General features: G+C 40.6%; 1 protein-coding gene across 5 annotated transcripts in view; it reads right to left on the bottom strand.

Annotated features, from left to right (window-relative positions):
* The window catches only part of LOC117946698 (leucine-rich repeat-containing protein 49), a 36,334-nt gene that overhangs the window by 13,095 nt on the left and 3,885 nt on the right, over positions 1-19,354 (bottom strand). For 3 of the 5 annotated variants that reach the window (XM_034875010.1, XM_034875038.1, XM_034875029.1), the window contains exons 8-13: positions 15,088-15,231; positions 9,399-9,460; positions 7,048-7,195; positions 4,818-4,901; positions 2,648-2,823; positions 844-939 (exon numbers count right to left, since the gene is read on the bottom strand). In XM_034875010.1, the coding sequence (XP_034730901.1) occupies positions 844-939; positions 2,648-2,823; positions 4,818-4,901; positions 7,048-7,195; positions 9,399-9,460; positions 15,088-15,231 (710 nt within the window). The remainder of the gene's footprint in view (positions 1-843; positions 940-2,647; positions 2,824-4,817; positions 4,902-7,047; positions 7,196-9,398; positions 9,461-15,087; positions 15,232-19,354) is intronic. The other 2 variants (XM_034875019.1, XM_034875047.1) reach the window with 2 other exon arrangements.

A 19,354-nucleotide genomic window follows, 5' to 3' on the forward strand; every position in this document is an offset into this window, starting at 1 on the left:
CATTGAGGGATTGTGCTTTGGGGGCCGTTTTCATATCCTTATGCAGGAAGGAAAAGTCTTCTTTGAAACATGTAATTATAGTCCTTAACACAGCCACTACTTTTATCTCAGCCCTCCCCCTTATATCTCATCAAGACCTGGGTGCCACTCTGTGCAGGAGAGTGTATCAGAGCCCTTTGCTTATATAAACGTAGCACAGACTGATGATTTAGAGCGCTTCCAGCATCATGTTATAAACAGTAGAAGAAGAAAACTGTCTTTAGCCATCTTAGACACGTACTGCATGTACTCACAGAGCTCAAGAGAAGCTCAAGAGAAGCTCTGGTGAAGCTCCACGTCAGACGGTTCTGGCCTCCCGGTTATCAATTATTTCCTGACAATGGCACCTCGTCGGGCATCAACCCTTATGTTTGTATTCATGAGTGTCTGTCTGTTTGTACACCATTTTCAAATTTACTTCATGAAAAAAAATCCATTCCATTCTAGTAATACAACAGAGGTGTGACAATGGTAGATATCTCAAACCTTGACAAATAAAACCAAAACTTTCTGCAGGGCTAGATGTCACGAGGGAACTTCTGTTTTTTTTGCAATTTGAGTAAACAGATCCATTATGCAATATTACAATACATCTGTCTCAAAATTGTCATAGATTCCAACGGAAAATATCAGATTGTGAAATCTGTTTGTGTCTCATTTCGCTCATACAGTTGCCGGTCAACACAGAGAGCTCTACTGATCTATTGACCGCAGACTATTTTCTGTGCAGCGGCTTATCTTTTACTTTCTGTGAACGCATATGTCAGGGGGGGTGTACGCGCACACAGGCATTTTTCGTCTTACTTGGGATCTCGTGGGCTGTTTGGACGGCTGTTGGTGCGAAATCTGCTCTCCGTTCCCCCTGATGGTCGCTCTGGTCCTGAACCTGGACTTATCCGCCTGATAAGCGAAAAATAAAAGAAACAAACTTAGATGAAGGGAAACCAAGCATGTAAAGCCAAGCTTAGATTAGAGGGTTGTTTTGAAATAATTGTAAACACTCTCTGCTTTGTAATTACAAACATATAGTAGAGGTTTAGAAATGAAATCCTATTCAACACATTATTAGGATTAACATGAAAAATAATGCACATATTAGTCTCACTCCTGTATCCCAGAATCGTATGTTAAAAGACACATTTCCTTTACTTTATCTCAGCTTTCAATCAAAGTACAAGCCTATCTCTTGAGGTTTCTTTAAGGTTTTCATTTTAAACATCATTTTCCTTCTCCTACCTTGTTGATCTACCTACCGCCATTGTGTGTCCATTTAGACAGTACTGACATTATTGTCCAGCTTTTTGAAAACATCAAACTAGTTTCAAATGATCAGGGCGCCTAAGATGAGTCCGCCATCAGCTCTTTATCTGAACACTGCTCCTTTTAACAGATATTCCATGCCTTACATCAGTACCGAGGCTCAATATCAGATTTCCCCTCCAAACGGTCAGGAGAGGAGACTCATGACTATTGTGTATCAAATCAAACTCTTTTGAATCTAAACCCAACATGTATTTATTCATTCATTATGTTTACAGATTCCCATCTGAGCTACATTATTTACAGTTTAACCAAGTCTAAAGAATTAACTGTCATTTTGTTAGCTATGTTGACCAATGGTGATTTTCTTTAAGCTCAACTTCCCTAAAATGTCAAAAAATTAATGGTCAAAGATGTATTATTGTGTTAACATTTTATTGACTAAAAATGTATAAGAACACGTTCATCTTGAGGATGAGTTTGTTCAGAATCAGGTGACTCAATTTCCTTTTCATACATTCCCGTAGCGTCACAGTGAATTTCCCTGTTGAAGCCAAGCGTCCATGGACTTCAATGGGTCTGCTTTGAACAGTTTTTTTTTGGGATAAATGCTGTGATTATGTCTCGCCCACGCTCTCTGGGGTTCAATGGAGGAGTGGGCTGGCCTGGACGCTGGGCTTCTGCGTGATGATTGGAGGGTCTGTTAGAAGGCTGCATCTCCTTATGATTGACAGCGATTTTGAACTATAAAAAGTGTTGTTGAAAGACAAACTGCTGAAACCTATTTCTTGGTATTTGCTTTGCGGAATTGCTAGCCAATTTTCATCATACATTTCCTACAATTATACACAACCTTCCTTGTTTCAGTTTTACCTAATTCCAACATTCCCTCCTTCGACTTTCATATCGTTTTGTGACATTGTTTGTTCATTCAAACAAGGATAGGCTAGGCTAGTGTTGTAGGGGTGAACTAGCTAGCTAGCAAACTGCACACAGGGCCAGACAATGCTACTATTGTCGGACAGATTTTGGCACAGCCATTTGAAATTCTTCATTACGAGGAGAAACTTAAAATTAAACAGCAAGGCAGATCAACACCTAAGATTGATTTATCAACACCTAAGATTGATTTAGGTCAAAGTAGCTCTCCTGCTATTACAAAGTTAACTGGCTGACTGGAAATATTGTGACAAAGAAAATGCACTGCTGGCAACCAAAGAGATGTCAGACAATAATACAAATTTTTACTGATTCCTCTACATTTCTCTTAGAACCAAACAAGTCACACAAAACACCATCCAGTGTGAATTTTCACTCATTAAACATCTTGTGCTGATGCGGTGTGTACCTGGGTTCATCTGGAGATGGTTCCTGTGCAAGGCCATTGGTCTGCGCAGGGCTGTGGGCAGGGCTGCTCTCTGGACTGACTTCTTCTTTAGCACCATTAGCGGGTGGCAGTTCCAGGCAGGATCTGCCGCCCTCCCACTGCTGTGCTGCATTACGGATTGCCAGACGCCGCTTCTCCTTGATGCACGCACACACACACACACACACACACACACACACACACACACACACACACACACACACACACACACACACACACACACACACACACACACACAGAGGAGGTTTCAAGTCTCAGTTCTCTTAAGCAGAACACAGAGGGCATATACTACGTATGTTGCTTAAGAAAGTATGAAAACTGCTTACTGGCCTTACTGGCAGTTATTACACCTCAAAGTTTAATCTGAAATTGTATTTGTATGTGTTGGTCTAAGTTATTTGCTCTTGGTACTGCAGCTTTTCCATTTAACTGCAGTTACAGCAGTTAAAGTGCCATCCCCACCCTGCAAGAGAGAAGATTTCTGCTCCTTCGCTGTTTTTCAATTGTTCCTTTCTGGCCAAGCTGGAGTTTCGATATGCTCAGTTATGGAATGTGCCACTCCCCGATGCAGGGGTGAGTCAGTATTATTCATAGAGAATCCTTTACCCTCACGAACTCTTTGCTGCAGCATTTAATTTGACATTTTCTTAACAACATGGATTAACAGGAGTTAGTTTACTGAGAGTCAATGTGTTATACACAGAGAACATCTCAGCAAACCCTGAGGTTTGCAGAACCCAATGCAGCACAGACACAGTAGTACCACCATCAATTACTGTACTGTTGCGCATGCACACATGCAACACAACACAACACACCACACACTACACACATACACATATAAACACACACACACTCACACTCACACACACACACACACACACACACACTGCAAAAACAGATGCCTAGGCAAGACAGAACATCTTAGACCATTTAAAGAAATGGAGAAAGTATAATTTACAGAGCAATTTACAGACACTGTTGACAGTGTTCCCCTCCCCATCTCCCCATCTAATAAAGAGAGACATAGGTGAATGTGTGTGTTACTGTGTTTGGGGGCTGGTTGGGGGGAAGGTGACCTGCACGTCACACGCAGACGCCACATACAGAACAGAGCAGGGGGTGGTACTGCCTTTGACTCTTTTCCGTCTTCCAACGTTAGCTACGTGATTGCTGGATATACCAAACTAACCTTTCTTCACTTTCCTGGAGTACACAAGCACAAAGGTGAAAGGAACATCGCAACTGTTGTGTGTTGGTTGACGGAAAAAAAGGCCCTATGATTTTCAGTGTCTATTATTAAAAGCCCAAAACTATATATAGCCTTAAGTTGCTGTGAGCTGTAGCCTACATTCACCACTTCTATACAGAGGCAGCAATGCCATGAGTCCATGACGCTAATGTCTGATTACTCCACATTTTCATTGTCAGGTATCAGGTAAGTCAGTAACCGGCTAGACAGTGGAGTTTGGGGTCCTTCTGTAAGTAATTTTGGGGTTCAACAGGCACTATACTAGTACATGAACACTGTTCACAAACTTTTTTTGGTTAGTGCACATGTAGACACGTTTGAAAAATTCAGTGAAATCCATGTCAGCATCCAAAAGGTCTATCTTATTGCCTAAGCAGCGGCTACAATCAAAAGACACATTAATTAGAGGGAAAAAGCATGACTTAAATATTTCTTATAAAACATGTATTGATGGGTAAAAAAGTACCATTAGGGGCCAAAGAGGAGGCCATTTTCTAAATACACACTTAACCCTTACGTTAACCATGATACCAAAAGTAATAATGTCCGGAAGCTGGCGAATACTGTAAAAGGCTTTGGATTCAGATACAGTGTAACATTCTGCTATTAATCACATCTCATCAGCAATACAGTATGCGGTAGTTTTAGAATGCTAAAGCATGTAGCTTTATCTAATACTTTGAACCAAGTAGTTATCTTCGTTCTACCAAAAATAACTAACCATACAACAACCCAATGTATAAAAAGGGCACTATTTGTTCAGATGACACTAGTTCATCTACTCTTTGAGATGCAGGCCATCACGTGTATTTGCTACATATTCAAACTCTACATCCAGGCAGACAAAGACGGCAGGAGCAAATCAGATCAGAGTGGTACCTTATGAATGGTCTGCTTGTGACTCTCCCTCTTCTTCTCCTCCTCTTTTCGAGCCTGTACACCAGCCATCCGCCGATCCTCGTCCTGAAAAAGATAGCTTGCGCAATCAGAGTGTCGCTCCATTCATGAGTTCTGAATTATTCAGGAGAGAGGGGAACCACAAAAGACGTCGTCAGGAAGGCTGTTCTCTACAGCCAAACTGGACCACTGTGGAGGATGGGAGAGATTCTTGCACCAGCCAGCTGCATCACAGGATTATCGGTCTGATTTTCAGACTCGGATCAACTCAGCCCAGCTGTTGGGGAAAGCCAAAACTCCCAGAATGCAATGCTGCCAACACAAGCTGAGTGTGCCAGCTAAGAGCTGGGGGTATTCAGTTGTCTGTGACGAGCGAGCAGAGACGATGCTTCAGTCTGATCAATATTGGCAAAATGATAGCCTCACTAGAGTCCAGGCACTGATGTCAGCTAGTGGAGACGGATTAAGGTGCAAGGCCTGTTTGTCACTACTACAATTTATTTTGTGAGAAGAAGACCTTTCAATGGGAAATATCACCAAAGCGCTGCTTAAGCCATTGTGTGAAATTGATCAATTTCTTATTAAGATAACAATGTCTTTGATCGGGCAGCCTCCACATAATGTTTGGCTTTCAGCTCAATACATAATAACAGTTTTGCAGATATATTGTAGATATATATAGTATGAATATACAGTACATAAATTATATTTTTGTCATATCAAATGTATTTGCAGTTTTATATATTTATAGGATTATATGTTTTTTCAGTCAAAACAAATATGACAATAAAACAATTTCCAATATTTCGCTTCTGAAATAATCCAAACAGTTCTGACACAGGAAATGGAGAAACAGCCTTTTTTACAGTAGCCCAAAGCTGAAAAGTAGTACCTTATCTCCTCAATTACAGTATTAACTCTCATTTATTTCATATATCACAGCCAATCTGCCAGCAGTCAGGCATAGATTGTATCTCAGATAATCTGATCTGACTTCTACTGCTGACAGGACAGTGCACTGGGGGCAAATTCTGTAAAATCGGTTAGAGGGGAAAATCTCAATCTTCAGTAGCTACAACGAACAGTGACACAGTTTGAAAAGATGGAAACTCCAGTCATAGACTGACGTTTATGTCATACCAAAACTTTCTCGAAATCTATCAAATTAATACCCCCAAAAAAAATTTTTCTTCTTTTACCATCCCTGTTTTCCGGACTGACAGCCACAGGCAGTGGTTGGTTGGAGGGGTTTAATGGGCCTTGGAGATCATGAAACTTGCTTAACCTGTTAGTGACCCTAAAATTCAAGTAAAAACATGAACATTGTTGAAATAGGAGTTACAAGGATTTTTTTTTTATATCAACATTATGTTCTGAGGGCAAGGTGTGTGGTACAGATTCCATTAAAAGTGCAAGCTCAGACCTGGTGCTCCTTGCTTGACAGCCACTAAAAGCATGCTGATGTATAGCACATTGCTTGAATGTTATATAAATACAATTACTTTATGTTTATGCCTTAGGATAAACATTGTTTTGTTAATCCGAATAGACAGTATCTTACATCTATTGTATATGCTTAACTTATAGTTATAGTTTAGTCACTGATGCATTTTTGCCTCTAATATGCAACCGAGAAAATGCGGCACAAATGTCCAAAAACAAAGAATAATGAGAAACGTTGTCAAGATGTACAGGATCCTGGAGATACCCCATTGACAGTGAATAAGAGACTGCCTACGTAAGTTTGTTTTTAACTGTAAAACCATAATAAAGTTTATGTCAAGACAGACTCACTCAAGAATCAACATGGACACTGCAGTCAGGAATATGTGCTTAGACGGTGACATAAAGGTTTGGGCCATTAGCTGAACATGACTGTCTGATCAAATATGACATGCTACACAGGCTTTGTAAATACAAAGTACAGCACAACCATGAGCTGTAAGGGTTGTATAGCTTTTGGTTTTTCATGACTCTACATCCTCGTTTCTCTTTACTGTTTATTTGCTTATGGCACAATAGCATGATAAAAACCTTTACGTCAAAAATACTGTGTAGAAACATAAATTTAAAAAAAGGGACAAAAAACTATTTTAACAGCTATAATTAGCAGCATTTATTCAGTGGCCAGTTTTTTACTCTGGTAAACACACACACACACACACACACACACACACACACACACACACAAAAACACACAGTTCAGACTTACTGTGATGCGCTTCATGTCCAGCTGTCTCAGATGAAGCACACAGCGCAGGACGGCCTGCTTGTACCATGTCTCCAGGGCTACAGGATTCCCATCCAGGGTGAGCTCAGAAAGGGAGTGTGACTCTCCAAGGCAGGCTAGCTGATCAAAACTAGGCACAAAGAAAGAATATTTTGAAAAGAGATCGAGAGCTAAAGCTACACAAGCAAATGTTTTCAGTTCCAAAACCCAGTGAATGCTTTACCGTGATATAGGATATTTGATTCTTATACCGTTACCTAGGCTTTTATTGACCGAATAGAGCCATGCTAAAACAAGAACAACTGGTAATTTATCAGGAACACTGGCAGCCTGACATTACTCAGCAGGCAATGAAGAGAAAAATATCCGCTACATTGTTGATATCAGCCTGAGGCAAAGGGAAAAATGAAAAACCAGAAAGTAAGGCAGTGGAGATTTTATCATAGCTAATTTGTAATAATAACCTTGATGAATCATTTGCCTGAAACCACTTATGAACCTGCTATACTGCACTGTGCCAGATCCTAGCCAGGTTTTGTTTGAATGCAAAAGACGGTCAGACAATAGACCTCTGATGAACAATAAAATAAAGTACTGTTGGAGTTATGACACATGCAAAGCAAAATTTCGATTTGGGGTAGTCAGGAAACTGCACTAATTTGAGTATTATTTTCTCCTATCTTACAGTGGGCACAGCTGGACCTTTGCTATTATTTCCTTAGACTATACTAGTAATACTTTATACTGTGTTTCATTACATTTATGAATTTTTAATGAAGACAAACAAAATCTAGCAATAATGACAGTGTTTGTTTTTTTACAGTGATTACAGAAGACTACTTGAGAGATCCCAATGGTGCTTCACTGCATCTCATGCATTTTAAATAGTTGTTTGCATTCATAATCAGTGACCAATGCCCTCTTGGGTATTGTTACTATGATAAAACCACTCATTAATAGTTGCAATAATTAAGTATACATGCATGCCACTGGATGCTATCAAAGATCTAATCAGAAGAGAATAAAATATGTGTTTGTTGTGTGTGCAGAGTGGATTGTGGTTGAAAACTGTGTGTAGTTATCAAATCCATCTGGCACTACAATCGCTGAACCAATTTCTTTACTGTTTTCTTATTAGCATTTCTGCCTTTACCTGATTCATAAGGTGTTCAAAATCAAGACAGGTAAAGTAAAAAAAGCAAGATTATGGCAAGTGAAATAATAATAAATTTTTTTTTTTGCTCCATCATCCTCTACCGGGCAAACTGACTGCACCAAGTAGACAATATGTTATGTCCCTCTACCTAGCAACAGAGCACAACGGTTCTCCTATCAGAACTGAACAGTTTCAAAATGTACACCCGCCACCTTTCTACAATGCCATGGTGAGCAACTATTCACAAGTCAAGTTTATATTGAAATGCCTTTACCAAAAGGTCATTATATAGTAATAGTAAGACTATGAAGAAGAAAGAAAAGATATTTAAAAAATGCATATATTATAAAAATTAGTTGAATAATCACGCGGCAATTAGAAACGTGTCCCTCTATGATGTCATAAAGAAGTTTAAAAATACAAACAGATTACTTTTTCCTTTTGTTCTTGTCACAACTGTAACTGTAACTGTGTCAGATACAGAATCGCACAGAAACTAGAACAGCAAGGCTGGCTTAAGACGTCAGGTCAGATCTATCACAGCACAAGGTGACTATGGTCAAGAAGGCTAATAAACACTGTCTGACCCCGAATCCCACATACAGGTCCCTCCTTAAAGCAGCCTTATTCAGTGGAAGGAATTTGCTGTTTAACTAGGTTAACCCAGTAACAATTTTATAGCTGGGTTTAAAGAGAAAGAAGCAAAGAAAAAAAACAGACCACAGAAATTAGATCAGTGTGTAAAGCAGGCTGACGTTTGCAACAAAAGACAACTCTCATTCATCCTACACACTCTCACCTAGCAATGCTGCAAATGCTTAAATTTACTTAACCTTCAGTGAGCAACCTTCTTGTTAGCCTGCTTCTCAGGTTGGCGAGAAATGAACTCTGGAATTGTGATTTAACCTACGATTCTATAAGAAAATTATATAAAATAATAACAATAAAGAACACATCCAGGTGATGTTTTAACAGAAACTGCCCACCACAGCAAACCTATGTGTGTGTGTGTGTGTGTGTGTGTGTGTGTGTGTGTGTGTGTGTGTGTGTGTGTTCTGCTTGCAGCTTGTTGGCCAGGCCCTGTCAAGAGCCAAGGGAGTGGACAAGGAACTGTCCGGCTACCATCTCTGTCCATGCCCTGCGGGGGAGGAGGGAGTTAAGCGGTACCAGCTCTTACCTGGTGATGTTGTTGCAGCTGAGAAAGAGGCGCTGCAAGCAGGGCAGGCGGTACACCTCAGTCTAGAAAGAGAAAGAGGGTAGAGAGAGAGATGGAGGGATGTGAAGAGGAGAAGGTGCTCAGGAAGAGGGCACTGCATCGTCACTGTCGTCAGAGCTATGTATTTCTCTCCATTCCCTCAATCACCTTGCAGTTCTCAGCTCCAGCATACAGCATCCTTATCCATCCTGCGCATGCACACACATACACACATACACAGCACGCTGCCTTGTCTGCACATGGAGAGAGAGAGAGAGAGAGAGAGAGAGAGAGAGAGAGAGCATGAGGAGGAAAGGGGGAGGGGAGAGAGAGTGGAGTGTGTGCTGCGCTAATGCAGAGATTCCCTGCTGCAGGAGGAAAACTCAGGATGCCACTCAAACACATACATTCAGTTGCACACACTCAGAGCAGTTAGCTACTGTACCATCTCACGCAAGAACAATAGCTTGGCTTATTTCAATGGAAACTGACTGGGATGGGAGCGTTTTCTTTCTAAGCATCTAAATCATTGCAGAATTAAGTGAGGGGGCGGAGTAAGGAGCAGCAGCTGGCCAGCTAGCAAGCTGAAGAGGATTCACGGGAACGTAGGCAATACCACAACCACGAGTTAAGCTAATCAGATGGTGTGTGTGTATGTGTGTGTGTGTGTGTGGATGACCAGTGTTGCATATGCTAAAAGCAAAGCAGACACTGAATAAGCTGCGTCAGCGTCCACCCATATTGCAGCCAACGCCTCACAGCCTCCATCAGAACTGTTATCAGTCTCCATTCAAATGAGAGATCAGCCTAGCATTTAGGCTATGCTAGGTCCTCTGCAGAGAACAGTACTACTACTGCAGCACAGAGTCTTGACATTTACAAAATTCCTACCACCCCCATCCGCACAACCATATAAACCATACAGTTACTGATCCTTGTTTCATCCATTCCAACGGCCAAAATGCTCCCTACAGTATGCAACATCAGAAGCAATGCTAGAGAGTTTGTATGTGTTGTGTGTGTGTGACTGTTGTGTTACATTGTTGATGCTAAAACAAACAAAAACAAGTAATAAAAATTACTTTGCAAATGCAGTGTGTTTTGTTACAGGAATTGGTTGTTTTTCCAGTATAAAAACTCCATTACGCAATACAGCACCTTTCCACCACCAAATGCTGGCGAGACAAGGTATGAGTGACTGAACATTGTTAGATTTTTTTCCGCATAAAACTTTAAGGCTAAAAGCAAGTTATGTGTTTGCTGAATATGTAATTTGTCAACTGTATAATCCAGGTTTATTGCTCCCAGTGGTAAAACAAATTCACATTGACATTGTCATGGCATGGTTCAAAAGGGTTGAACTTATTGTATAGGTGTGTTTAGGTGTAATGTGCAATAAACCAATCAGAGTGTCATCTGCCATTCCATTTAAAAGCCAGGCGCATTTATACCTTGGCACATTGCTATTAAATGTGCTGTATTTATATAGTGCTTTTTCCAATTTTAACAACTGCTCAAAGGGCTTTTACATCTACAGGGAACATTCACCATTCACACACATTCATACACTGTGGCCAGGGCTGCCATACAAGGTGCCACCTGCTCATCAGATAAACATTCACACACATTCACACTCCGATGCGCAGCACCGGGGGCAACTCGGGGTTCAGTGTCTTGCCCAGGGACACTTCGACAATGACTGCAGGGGCGGGGATCGAACCACCAACCTTCCGATTGGCAGGCAACCGCTCTACCACTGAGCCACAGCCGCCCCATTACTCGGGGCTCGCCTCCCCGCCTCACCAGGTAAGTGAAAAACTATGCACCATAGTATAGTATTTGTAATGTTTTGCATGTTTGTGTGGTGCTGCGCTTCTCTGTGTGTGTTGTGCACGAGCCTAGGCGCATTTCACTAATGTACACTTAAAATAACAATGAAATGCTGCGTTACTGACTTTAGACCAAGTTTTTGTTGGTCAATGGCGCAATCACTTTCTGCTGCCGCAAGATCTCAATATGCCAACAGTTCAGCTGAACACACCTCCCTGTAAGACCAGCATGCCCATGGGTGCAAAGATGGGCACAGGTGCATTTGCTATTTAAACGACGTGGGCGCAGGATAAAAAATTAACAACTGCGTCAGTCTTAAAATAGCAAATACACTTGCGTCAGGCTTTGCGCCATGCTGAGCAGGGTGCAAGATAGGGCCCTAAGTCTAATAGGAGTCTGGATTTTTGTAAAATTAGATTGTGTAATGAGTTACTGTGCACCTCTGCAGTACAAGGGCATTTCTTCTTTTAAAAAACTGCAAGTCATGTCATCCAGTGCTAGCTTAATCCGACCCTCCACCACACTCCCACAGTCTCTGTGCTCGTCTCTGTAAGGATGCTGGTGAGGCGGTAGCCACTGCTGCACGCTGTCTGAGACTAAATATAGCAGCCCTGTCTCAGACAGAATGATGTCATCACTGAGCTGATGTGCTGCATAATAATCGCCCAATTTGTGTGTGTGTTTTTTTTTAAACTGTTTGATCAGAACCAATCAGCTGATAGGATCTGATACAAGGTTGGGTACAACTGGGTTGTTGTGAGTGTCTGCCTGCAGCTGTGTATTTGTGTGGCCGCGCCTTTACCTCTTTATCCCAGATCCACCCTCTTCTCACTGACAGTTTGCGTGTCTTCATTTTTCACACTTATACTGAGCTCTGGCAGAGGCGTTACTCCACAAACACAGAACTACCTCTCAACACCACTGTCTGTGTTGCATGCAATAAATACACCACAAAAGAGCATGAAAGCTGCTCAAATAAACACACAGGTACATGTGGATGCCAAGGGGGTTTCAAAGCTTGTAAACTGTTAGGTTTTGTGGCTACTCTTTGAATAGCATAGAGTGAGCTTAGGAGCTTAGCCGGCACACATCTGGCCTCAGGTTTTGTGTGCTAGAATTGCAGATGCTGTGCATTAAGCATGTACACATGTTGAGGTAACAATCTGGGTTTGTATTATTATTCAATAGTTTGGATTAAAATGTAGTTGCAAAGTTATCTTGCTTTTTTATTACAGTTCTGCTAATTCATAAACCAGTCTGCCTGTGGGTGATCCATTTTAGCTTTGTCTGTTCTATAGGGGTGAGGGGAAAAAATTGATACAGCATAGTTTTGCAATATTTTCAGTGGCAATACTGTATCGATACACAGGCGCCAAGTATCAATCTTTTATTATATATGTGTTGGTCAGTTTGTATGCTTGACAGTCCAATTTTGCAGCAATACAATTGAAGTGATATGAACAAACAGAGAAATGTGTCTTTTTAGATGAAACAGATGTTGACAAAGTTTCCTTTTGAGGACTTCATTTGAAATTGGGAATAATTAGAAGTCGGAAAAAAGGTTATGAATTGCAGTATATTGCAGAATATTGTAATATGTTTAAAATCGCAATGATCGTGGCATAAGTATCATGATGATATCGTATCGGGAGGCGTCTTGAGATCCCCACCCCTACTGTTCCAACAATGCTCATGCTGACTACCCAGCTCTTCCAAATTAATCACTGTTCCTGCTGCCAAAAATATAAAATGCATCATTTCCTGACTGCCGCAAGATTTGTCAATGGAAAGACCCACTTGAGAGCATATGTAAACAGTTTTATGAAGTGATTCGTTAAATCAGCACTTTTTTTATCAGTGATTGTGACGTAAACATTAGAGTGACATTTATATGAAAATGTAATGAAAGTAGAAATGTATGGTTAAAACTATGGAAAAATTTGGATGATAACCTTTAAAGAATTTCATTACAATTTGTATTGATATGTCGAAATGAAAAAAAAACAGTGTGTATATGTGGCATCTAATGTTGATATATTTATGTATTATTTGAATGAGACTATAAGAAGCTCAGCAATTACTTGTAGCATGTATTACAGCATAGCCTTTTTATAGTCCAGAATTCCACTTTTCATCTGCCTTGAACGAAAGGGAAAACCTGGACACCTGGAGGATGCTATTTACTTTGTGAAAGGAAAGCACTTGGCAGCAAACACCACTAATGACAGAGACTCGAGAATCTGCTGAGGGGTAGCACTTCTCCTCTCCTGTGCATCAAACATTAAATCCGATAATTAGGACTGGAAGTGGTTCTTGATCAGAACCTGCAGGCAGAGGACTTGGTGAGTGATGGAAAGAGGTTTTATACAACAACACAATGTTGGATTCCATTCCTATTTTCTACCAAAAAGCAGGAAAGGCCTTCAGGGATTTGCATACAAATGAAGGGGCCTGTTTTGGCATGCACTGTTCTGTTTATTAAAACTATAGAAACCATGGGGAGTGAATTTCTGTGTTACAGAATATCCGCAGTGAAAGAGTTTCTCTTTCACTACACCATAAAGTCGGAGGGAGCTTGTGGGTAATGAGCTACGTCTCCCTAGGTAACGCCAGAGAGAGATATTCACAACAGACTTTCGTACAAAGATTCTATTGACTTGCTTCATGGGATATCATAACAGAGGAAACAGTGGCCATCCATAGGACATTAACCAAATGAATGACATGAAGATGAAAGATTTAAATGCATGCATGCAATGACTGCATTTATATAGGTCTCTCCTAGTCTTAACAACTACTTAAAGTGCTTTACACAGAACAGGCACCATTCATTATTCACACACACACACTAATACACTGGTTGACCAGGCTGCCACCTGCTCAGCAGATAAACATTCATGCACATTCACACACCGATCGGGAGAAATTCAAAGTTCAGTGTCTTTCCCAAGGACACTTCGACTTGTAGACCAAGGATCAAACCACCGTACCTCCTATTGATAAATGACTGCCCTACCGCCTGAGCTACATGTGCCCAGATGTAGCACGCTACTAGAACTTTTATCCTGAGAGGAACCTTTTCCTTAGGAACAGTCGTCAGGGTGCATGTAGAAAACCATCCATGGCTCTAAAAAATCATAAGGCAGCTAGAGTTAACAATCTGGGACTAGGTTTGAATTATTACAACATTGAGCCAATACATACAATACAATACAATACAATACAATACAATACAATACAATACAACACAATACAGACCCCTATTGACATTGGGATAGCTACAACTCTAAACGTAACTTCTCTTCCGACTGCATCTTGGCTAAGAAGACGGTTATAAAATCTAAAATAAATGTACTTACATGTGGCTTTTTGTAGTTTAGCTTATTTGAAGCTTCTATGTGATTCTCTGAGTAATGTGAATTTCTGAGTTTGGACCTTCATGGTCGAATGCACTTATTGGAAGTTGATTTGGATAAAAGGGTCAGCTAAATCTAATGAACATGTGTACGATGCATTGGTATAAATTGTGCAGATTAGACACAGCACATTGTCCAAGAAGTCGTTAAATCATTCTATGGCAGCAGCCACAAAAGTTCTGGAGTCTGCAACTCTTCCTGGGATATCTTGTAACACATTTGTATAGTATTTCTAACTCTTACTTGCACTTTTATGTGGAAGAAAATAGAAGCCACATAAAGGCAAAGGGAAGCAGAAGCTACAGTCTTGGTTGAAAATAAGATTACCAGTTGGGGCCCTTTCCTTTAAATAAGGGAGTACAATAGTGAGCATGCAATGAATAAAATGGTTTAACATGTCGCTAATTGGGAAAGAGGCCTCTTACCACAACAGAGATGCAGTTGTTTCGTAGGTTGAGTTCAGTCAAACAGTTGAGGCCCTGCATGTTTTCCACTCTGGATATGTTATTTCCTGCCAGGTTCAACACTCGCAGCTCAATTAGGTGTGATATGTTTTCTATCCTGCAGATCTGAATTAAAGCACAAAAATGAATAAAACAATTATGTAATGGCCATTCAGATAACAATATTTTACGCATAGAGGGGAAGCAAGACTAGCAGAGGATAACAACACAGTGCAATTGTATACATTCATTGCTCACTATCACATGCAAATCCTGTATTTAAATATCATCAAAGGGCTCTGATTTAGCCTTCACACAGCTAAATGTTTGTGGGGAGCAAGAAAGCCAAAACACACTGGGCTCCCTTTTCTATGCAATCCCTGAGCCCACACCTTTTGCTAAAAGACAATAAAAAACAGAAATGGTATTTCCACTCCCCTCATTTACCTCAGAGCAAATCATTTCACAGCCACAATCTGCATCACTTAACATCTTGAATGACTGATATGCATGGAGTCACATTGAGCCGCGACTCAGTTGACCTCCCAAATCATAATACCAAACAAGTATTTGAGGGTCAGTCAACAATGACAATATACCCAGTTCTCCCCCCTCCTCTCTTGGGGAGAGACACTTGAAATACTTCAGAAGAATTCCTGGTGTCTGTTACACTGAGAATGATGTGTTTGCTCCAGTGAATACTGTACATGTTAGGATCAGGTTAAAAGGGCTTCAGAGGTTCAAGGATTCTGTCAAAATACAACACCCAACAATCAGCTGAAATGTTAAATACAGTAGGTCATTTGGAATTGAAATTTTAGAATTAAACTAAATAATGAAAAGTCGTTAAAACTACAAATATAGATAACTAGAATGGTAATTTGATAGCGCAGACCTTTACAAAGGTCACTGATGCATTCAAATGCTGCACGGATGGTCCCAATTTTAGAGTTGGAAGGTTGTTCATCCCAGTTCAGTGTGTTCATGAGCTTTAAGTGGTAACGTGGAAATGACATGAACATTACAAAAGGATGTGTTGTATTTTATTGATCCAAGCAATTGAACAGCACGTAGATAGCGGTTTCCAGTATTTCGGGTGACAAAAAAGAGCAAAGGAAATGGATCAGGTAAGCCATTAAATATAATCAGGAACAATCCTATACCAGCCGATTATTGCAACAGAACATTAATGTCTAACAATGCTTATGTGTGTGTCCACCCTGTGATTCATCTCCAAGATGTAATTAATTCTTTCTTGGGCCAAAGGTTTCTCTATAATCCTGCTGACATACAAACAAACAAAACCAACCAACCAACTAATAGATAAACACTCCAAGCGGAAAACAAAACCTCCTTCGCGCAGAACCAAGATGAGTTTTGAGCTTTGTTATTTTTCTCAGTTTACCTCTTAAAAAAAGGATAACTATCTGAAAAGCAGGCTCTGCAAAAGTTACTAGGTTTAGAACGGTCCTTGCAGATGGTCAAGGAGATCTTGTAGGTTCATATGCAGAAAAATAATATAGGATTTTAAAATAAATAGAGAAACCTACAGGGAACCATTGGTACATGGGAAGTGATGTGTTTACCAAAAAAGTTCTTGATCCCCTGCTGATTTTGTACAGTTTCCCACAACAAAGAAATGATCAATCTATAATTTTAATGGTAGATTAATTCGAACAGTGAGATACAGAATAACAACAAGAAGGTCCAGAAAAAAGCATGTCAAAAATGTTATGAATTGATTTGCATTTAATGAGGGAAATAAGTATTTCACCCCCTCTCCATCAGAAAGATTTCAGGTAACGAGCTAAGATTAGGAGCACACTCTTAAAGGGAATGCTCCTGATCTTACCTTGTTACATGTGTAAAAGACACCTGTCCACAGAAGCATTCAATCAATCATATTCCAAACTATCCACCCGCTACAAGACAATTGTCAAACAACATGGTGAGAAGGTGAACAGTTGGTGCACTTATTCGCAAATGGAAGTAACACAAAAGAACTGTCAATCTCCGTCAACCTGGGGTTCCATACAAGATCTCACCTCGTGGAGTTGCAATGATCATTAGAACAGTGAGGAATCAGCCCAGAACTACACGGGAGGATCTTGTCAATGATCACAAGACAGCTGGGACCATTGTCACCAAGAAAACAATTGGTAACCCACTATGTTGTGAAGGACTGAAATCCTGCAGCGCCCGCAAGGTCCCCTGCTCAAGAAAGCACATATCCATGCCCGTCTGAAGTTTGCCAATGAACATCTGAATGATTCAGAGCACAACTGGGTGAAAGTGTTGTGGTCAGATGAGACCAGAATGGAGCTCAACTCAACTCGCCGTGTTTGGAGGAGGAGGAATGCTGCCTAGAATTTCTGGCAGTGGGCAAATGTACGAAATCAGCAGGTTATCAAATACTTTTTTCCCCTCACTGTAGGAAGGCTTGTGACAGGTTTGTGGTGAAATGTGGAAAAAATGAAGATGTATGAACATAAAGCAGTCAGTGGACGGCAAATAGCTCTAGTTAAAAGATAAATATAGATAAAAGGTGTTAAAAAAAGACTCTCACTTAATATATGAATCCCACGTTACAAATTCCATATAATGGCCAGTATTGTCAAAGAAGAGGTCACAAACACAAAACAAATTGTGCTACAGATGTAAATAATAACAGCAATGCCTAGAGTATCCTTGTGGGGGTCTCTGTACCAGCTTAGCCCTAACCCAAAGTGCTATGCTTCCCACACATGACAGATTCAGTCTAAAATAAATCATCATCTTGATTTGTAGGAGGGATATCATTTCTACCATGGGCATGAGCTCAACAAACTTTATAACTCTCCGATACTCTTTCTTCATTTTACAGACCCCGTAGGGCATTATCCACTGTCTTCTGTGTAGTAGTAGGAGTATTCAAGTCAAACTGCTCGAGTGGAAAACATTACCGCCTAGCTAAAGATCGGTTATCCAACATTGTCAGGTCACATTGTAACCCCAACACTTGGTCACTGAGGCCAAGTGTGGGTTGGATGCACACTCCCAAAGAGAATATCTCCTTTTGAATAAGTCCAGCAAACTGGAAATGAAAGGACATCCTGTTACAGAACTAAAGCGTAAAAAGAGATGGGGGAAGATGTGATACTCACTGCTAGAAAATGGGAGAAGGAAAGGATGACAGTGATGTACTGCTTGTGGTTGAAGAATGCAAAGAAAAGAAAAGAGGACATGCAGCTGGTGTTCTACGGCCAATAGTGACTAAACAACAACCTGAATAACCACGACTTCCAACATTATTTAAAGCAATTGAAGTCCTCGCTCATATTATCATTGTGCAATTCATGGCCGAGTTAGCTTAGTTGGTAGAGCAGGTGCGCATACATAGAGGTTTACTCCTCGACACAGCAGCCGCGCGTTTGACTCCAACCTGCGGCCCTTTGCTTCATATCCTTCCCCCTCTCTCTCCCCCCTTTCATGTCTTCATCTGTTCTGAGAAAATAAAGGCCTAAAAATCATTGTGCAGCAATTCACATTATATTTGGGTGGTCAGTTCTTTGGAGACTTTGGAAAACAATGAATAGTTGAAATGAAGTTGATTTAACAGTTATTTAAATGCACAAAGGACATGAGGTTTTGAAGTCCTTGAGTGAAAAGCAACGTGTCCTGGTCGGAATAATAGATTTATCATCTGCTCCCCAAAAGGCGCTTGCCAATAAATGGCTACCACAATGTGCTCTCATTACCAACAAGGACAGTACAAAGAAATGCTGTTTCCTAATTCACTCATTAAAGTGTCAAATTATAAATTGTGTCAACTGCTCAAATGAACTGTAGAGATGCTGTAAGGAAACACAACAAGTGGACAGAGCTTGAGGCAACAAAGAATCCTCTGACAGGAAAAAATACATTACAGAGTAGCAGCCATTGAATAGTAATTGGGACGCCTGCTTATGCAGAGAGCAGCCAACATCAGAAAGGGAGGGAGTCTTACCAGGTCTGTCGAGTAGTTCTCTGAGGATGGGGCGTAGGCGGCATGCTGGCAAAACATGAATTTGACCAAGGGAAGCCTTTCTATTCTATCTTCCTTGCCCAAGGGTTGCTAAAATCCTCATCTGACATCAGTGTTACTTACATCATTTCATTTCCCAGGCCAGCGTCAGTGAGCCAGGCTCTATTGTAGAGGGCCTGGAGGCCTGAACAAACAGCCCCCAATAATAGTTTTACTCAAATGAATTGAACATCATAATCTGCTTAA

This window comes from Etheostoma cragini, chromosome 1, assembly GCF_013103735.1.
Source record: "Etheostoma cragini isolate CJK2018 chromosome 1, CSU_Ecrag_1.0, whole genome shotgun sequence".
Taxonomy (NCBI): domain Eukaryota; kingdom Metazoa; phylum Chordata; class Actinopteri; order Perciformes; family Percidae; genus Etheostoma; species Etheostoma cragini.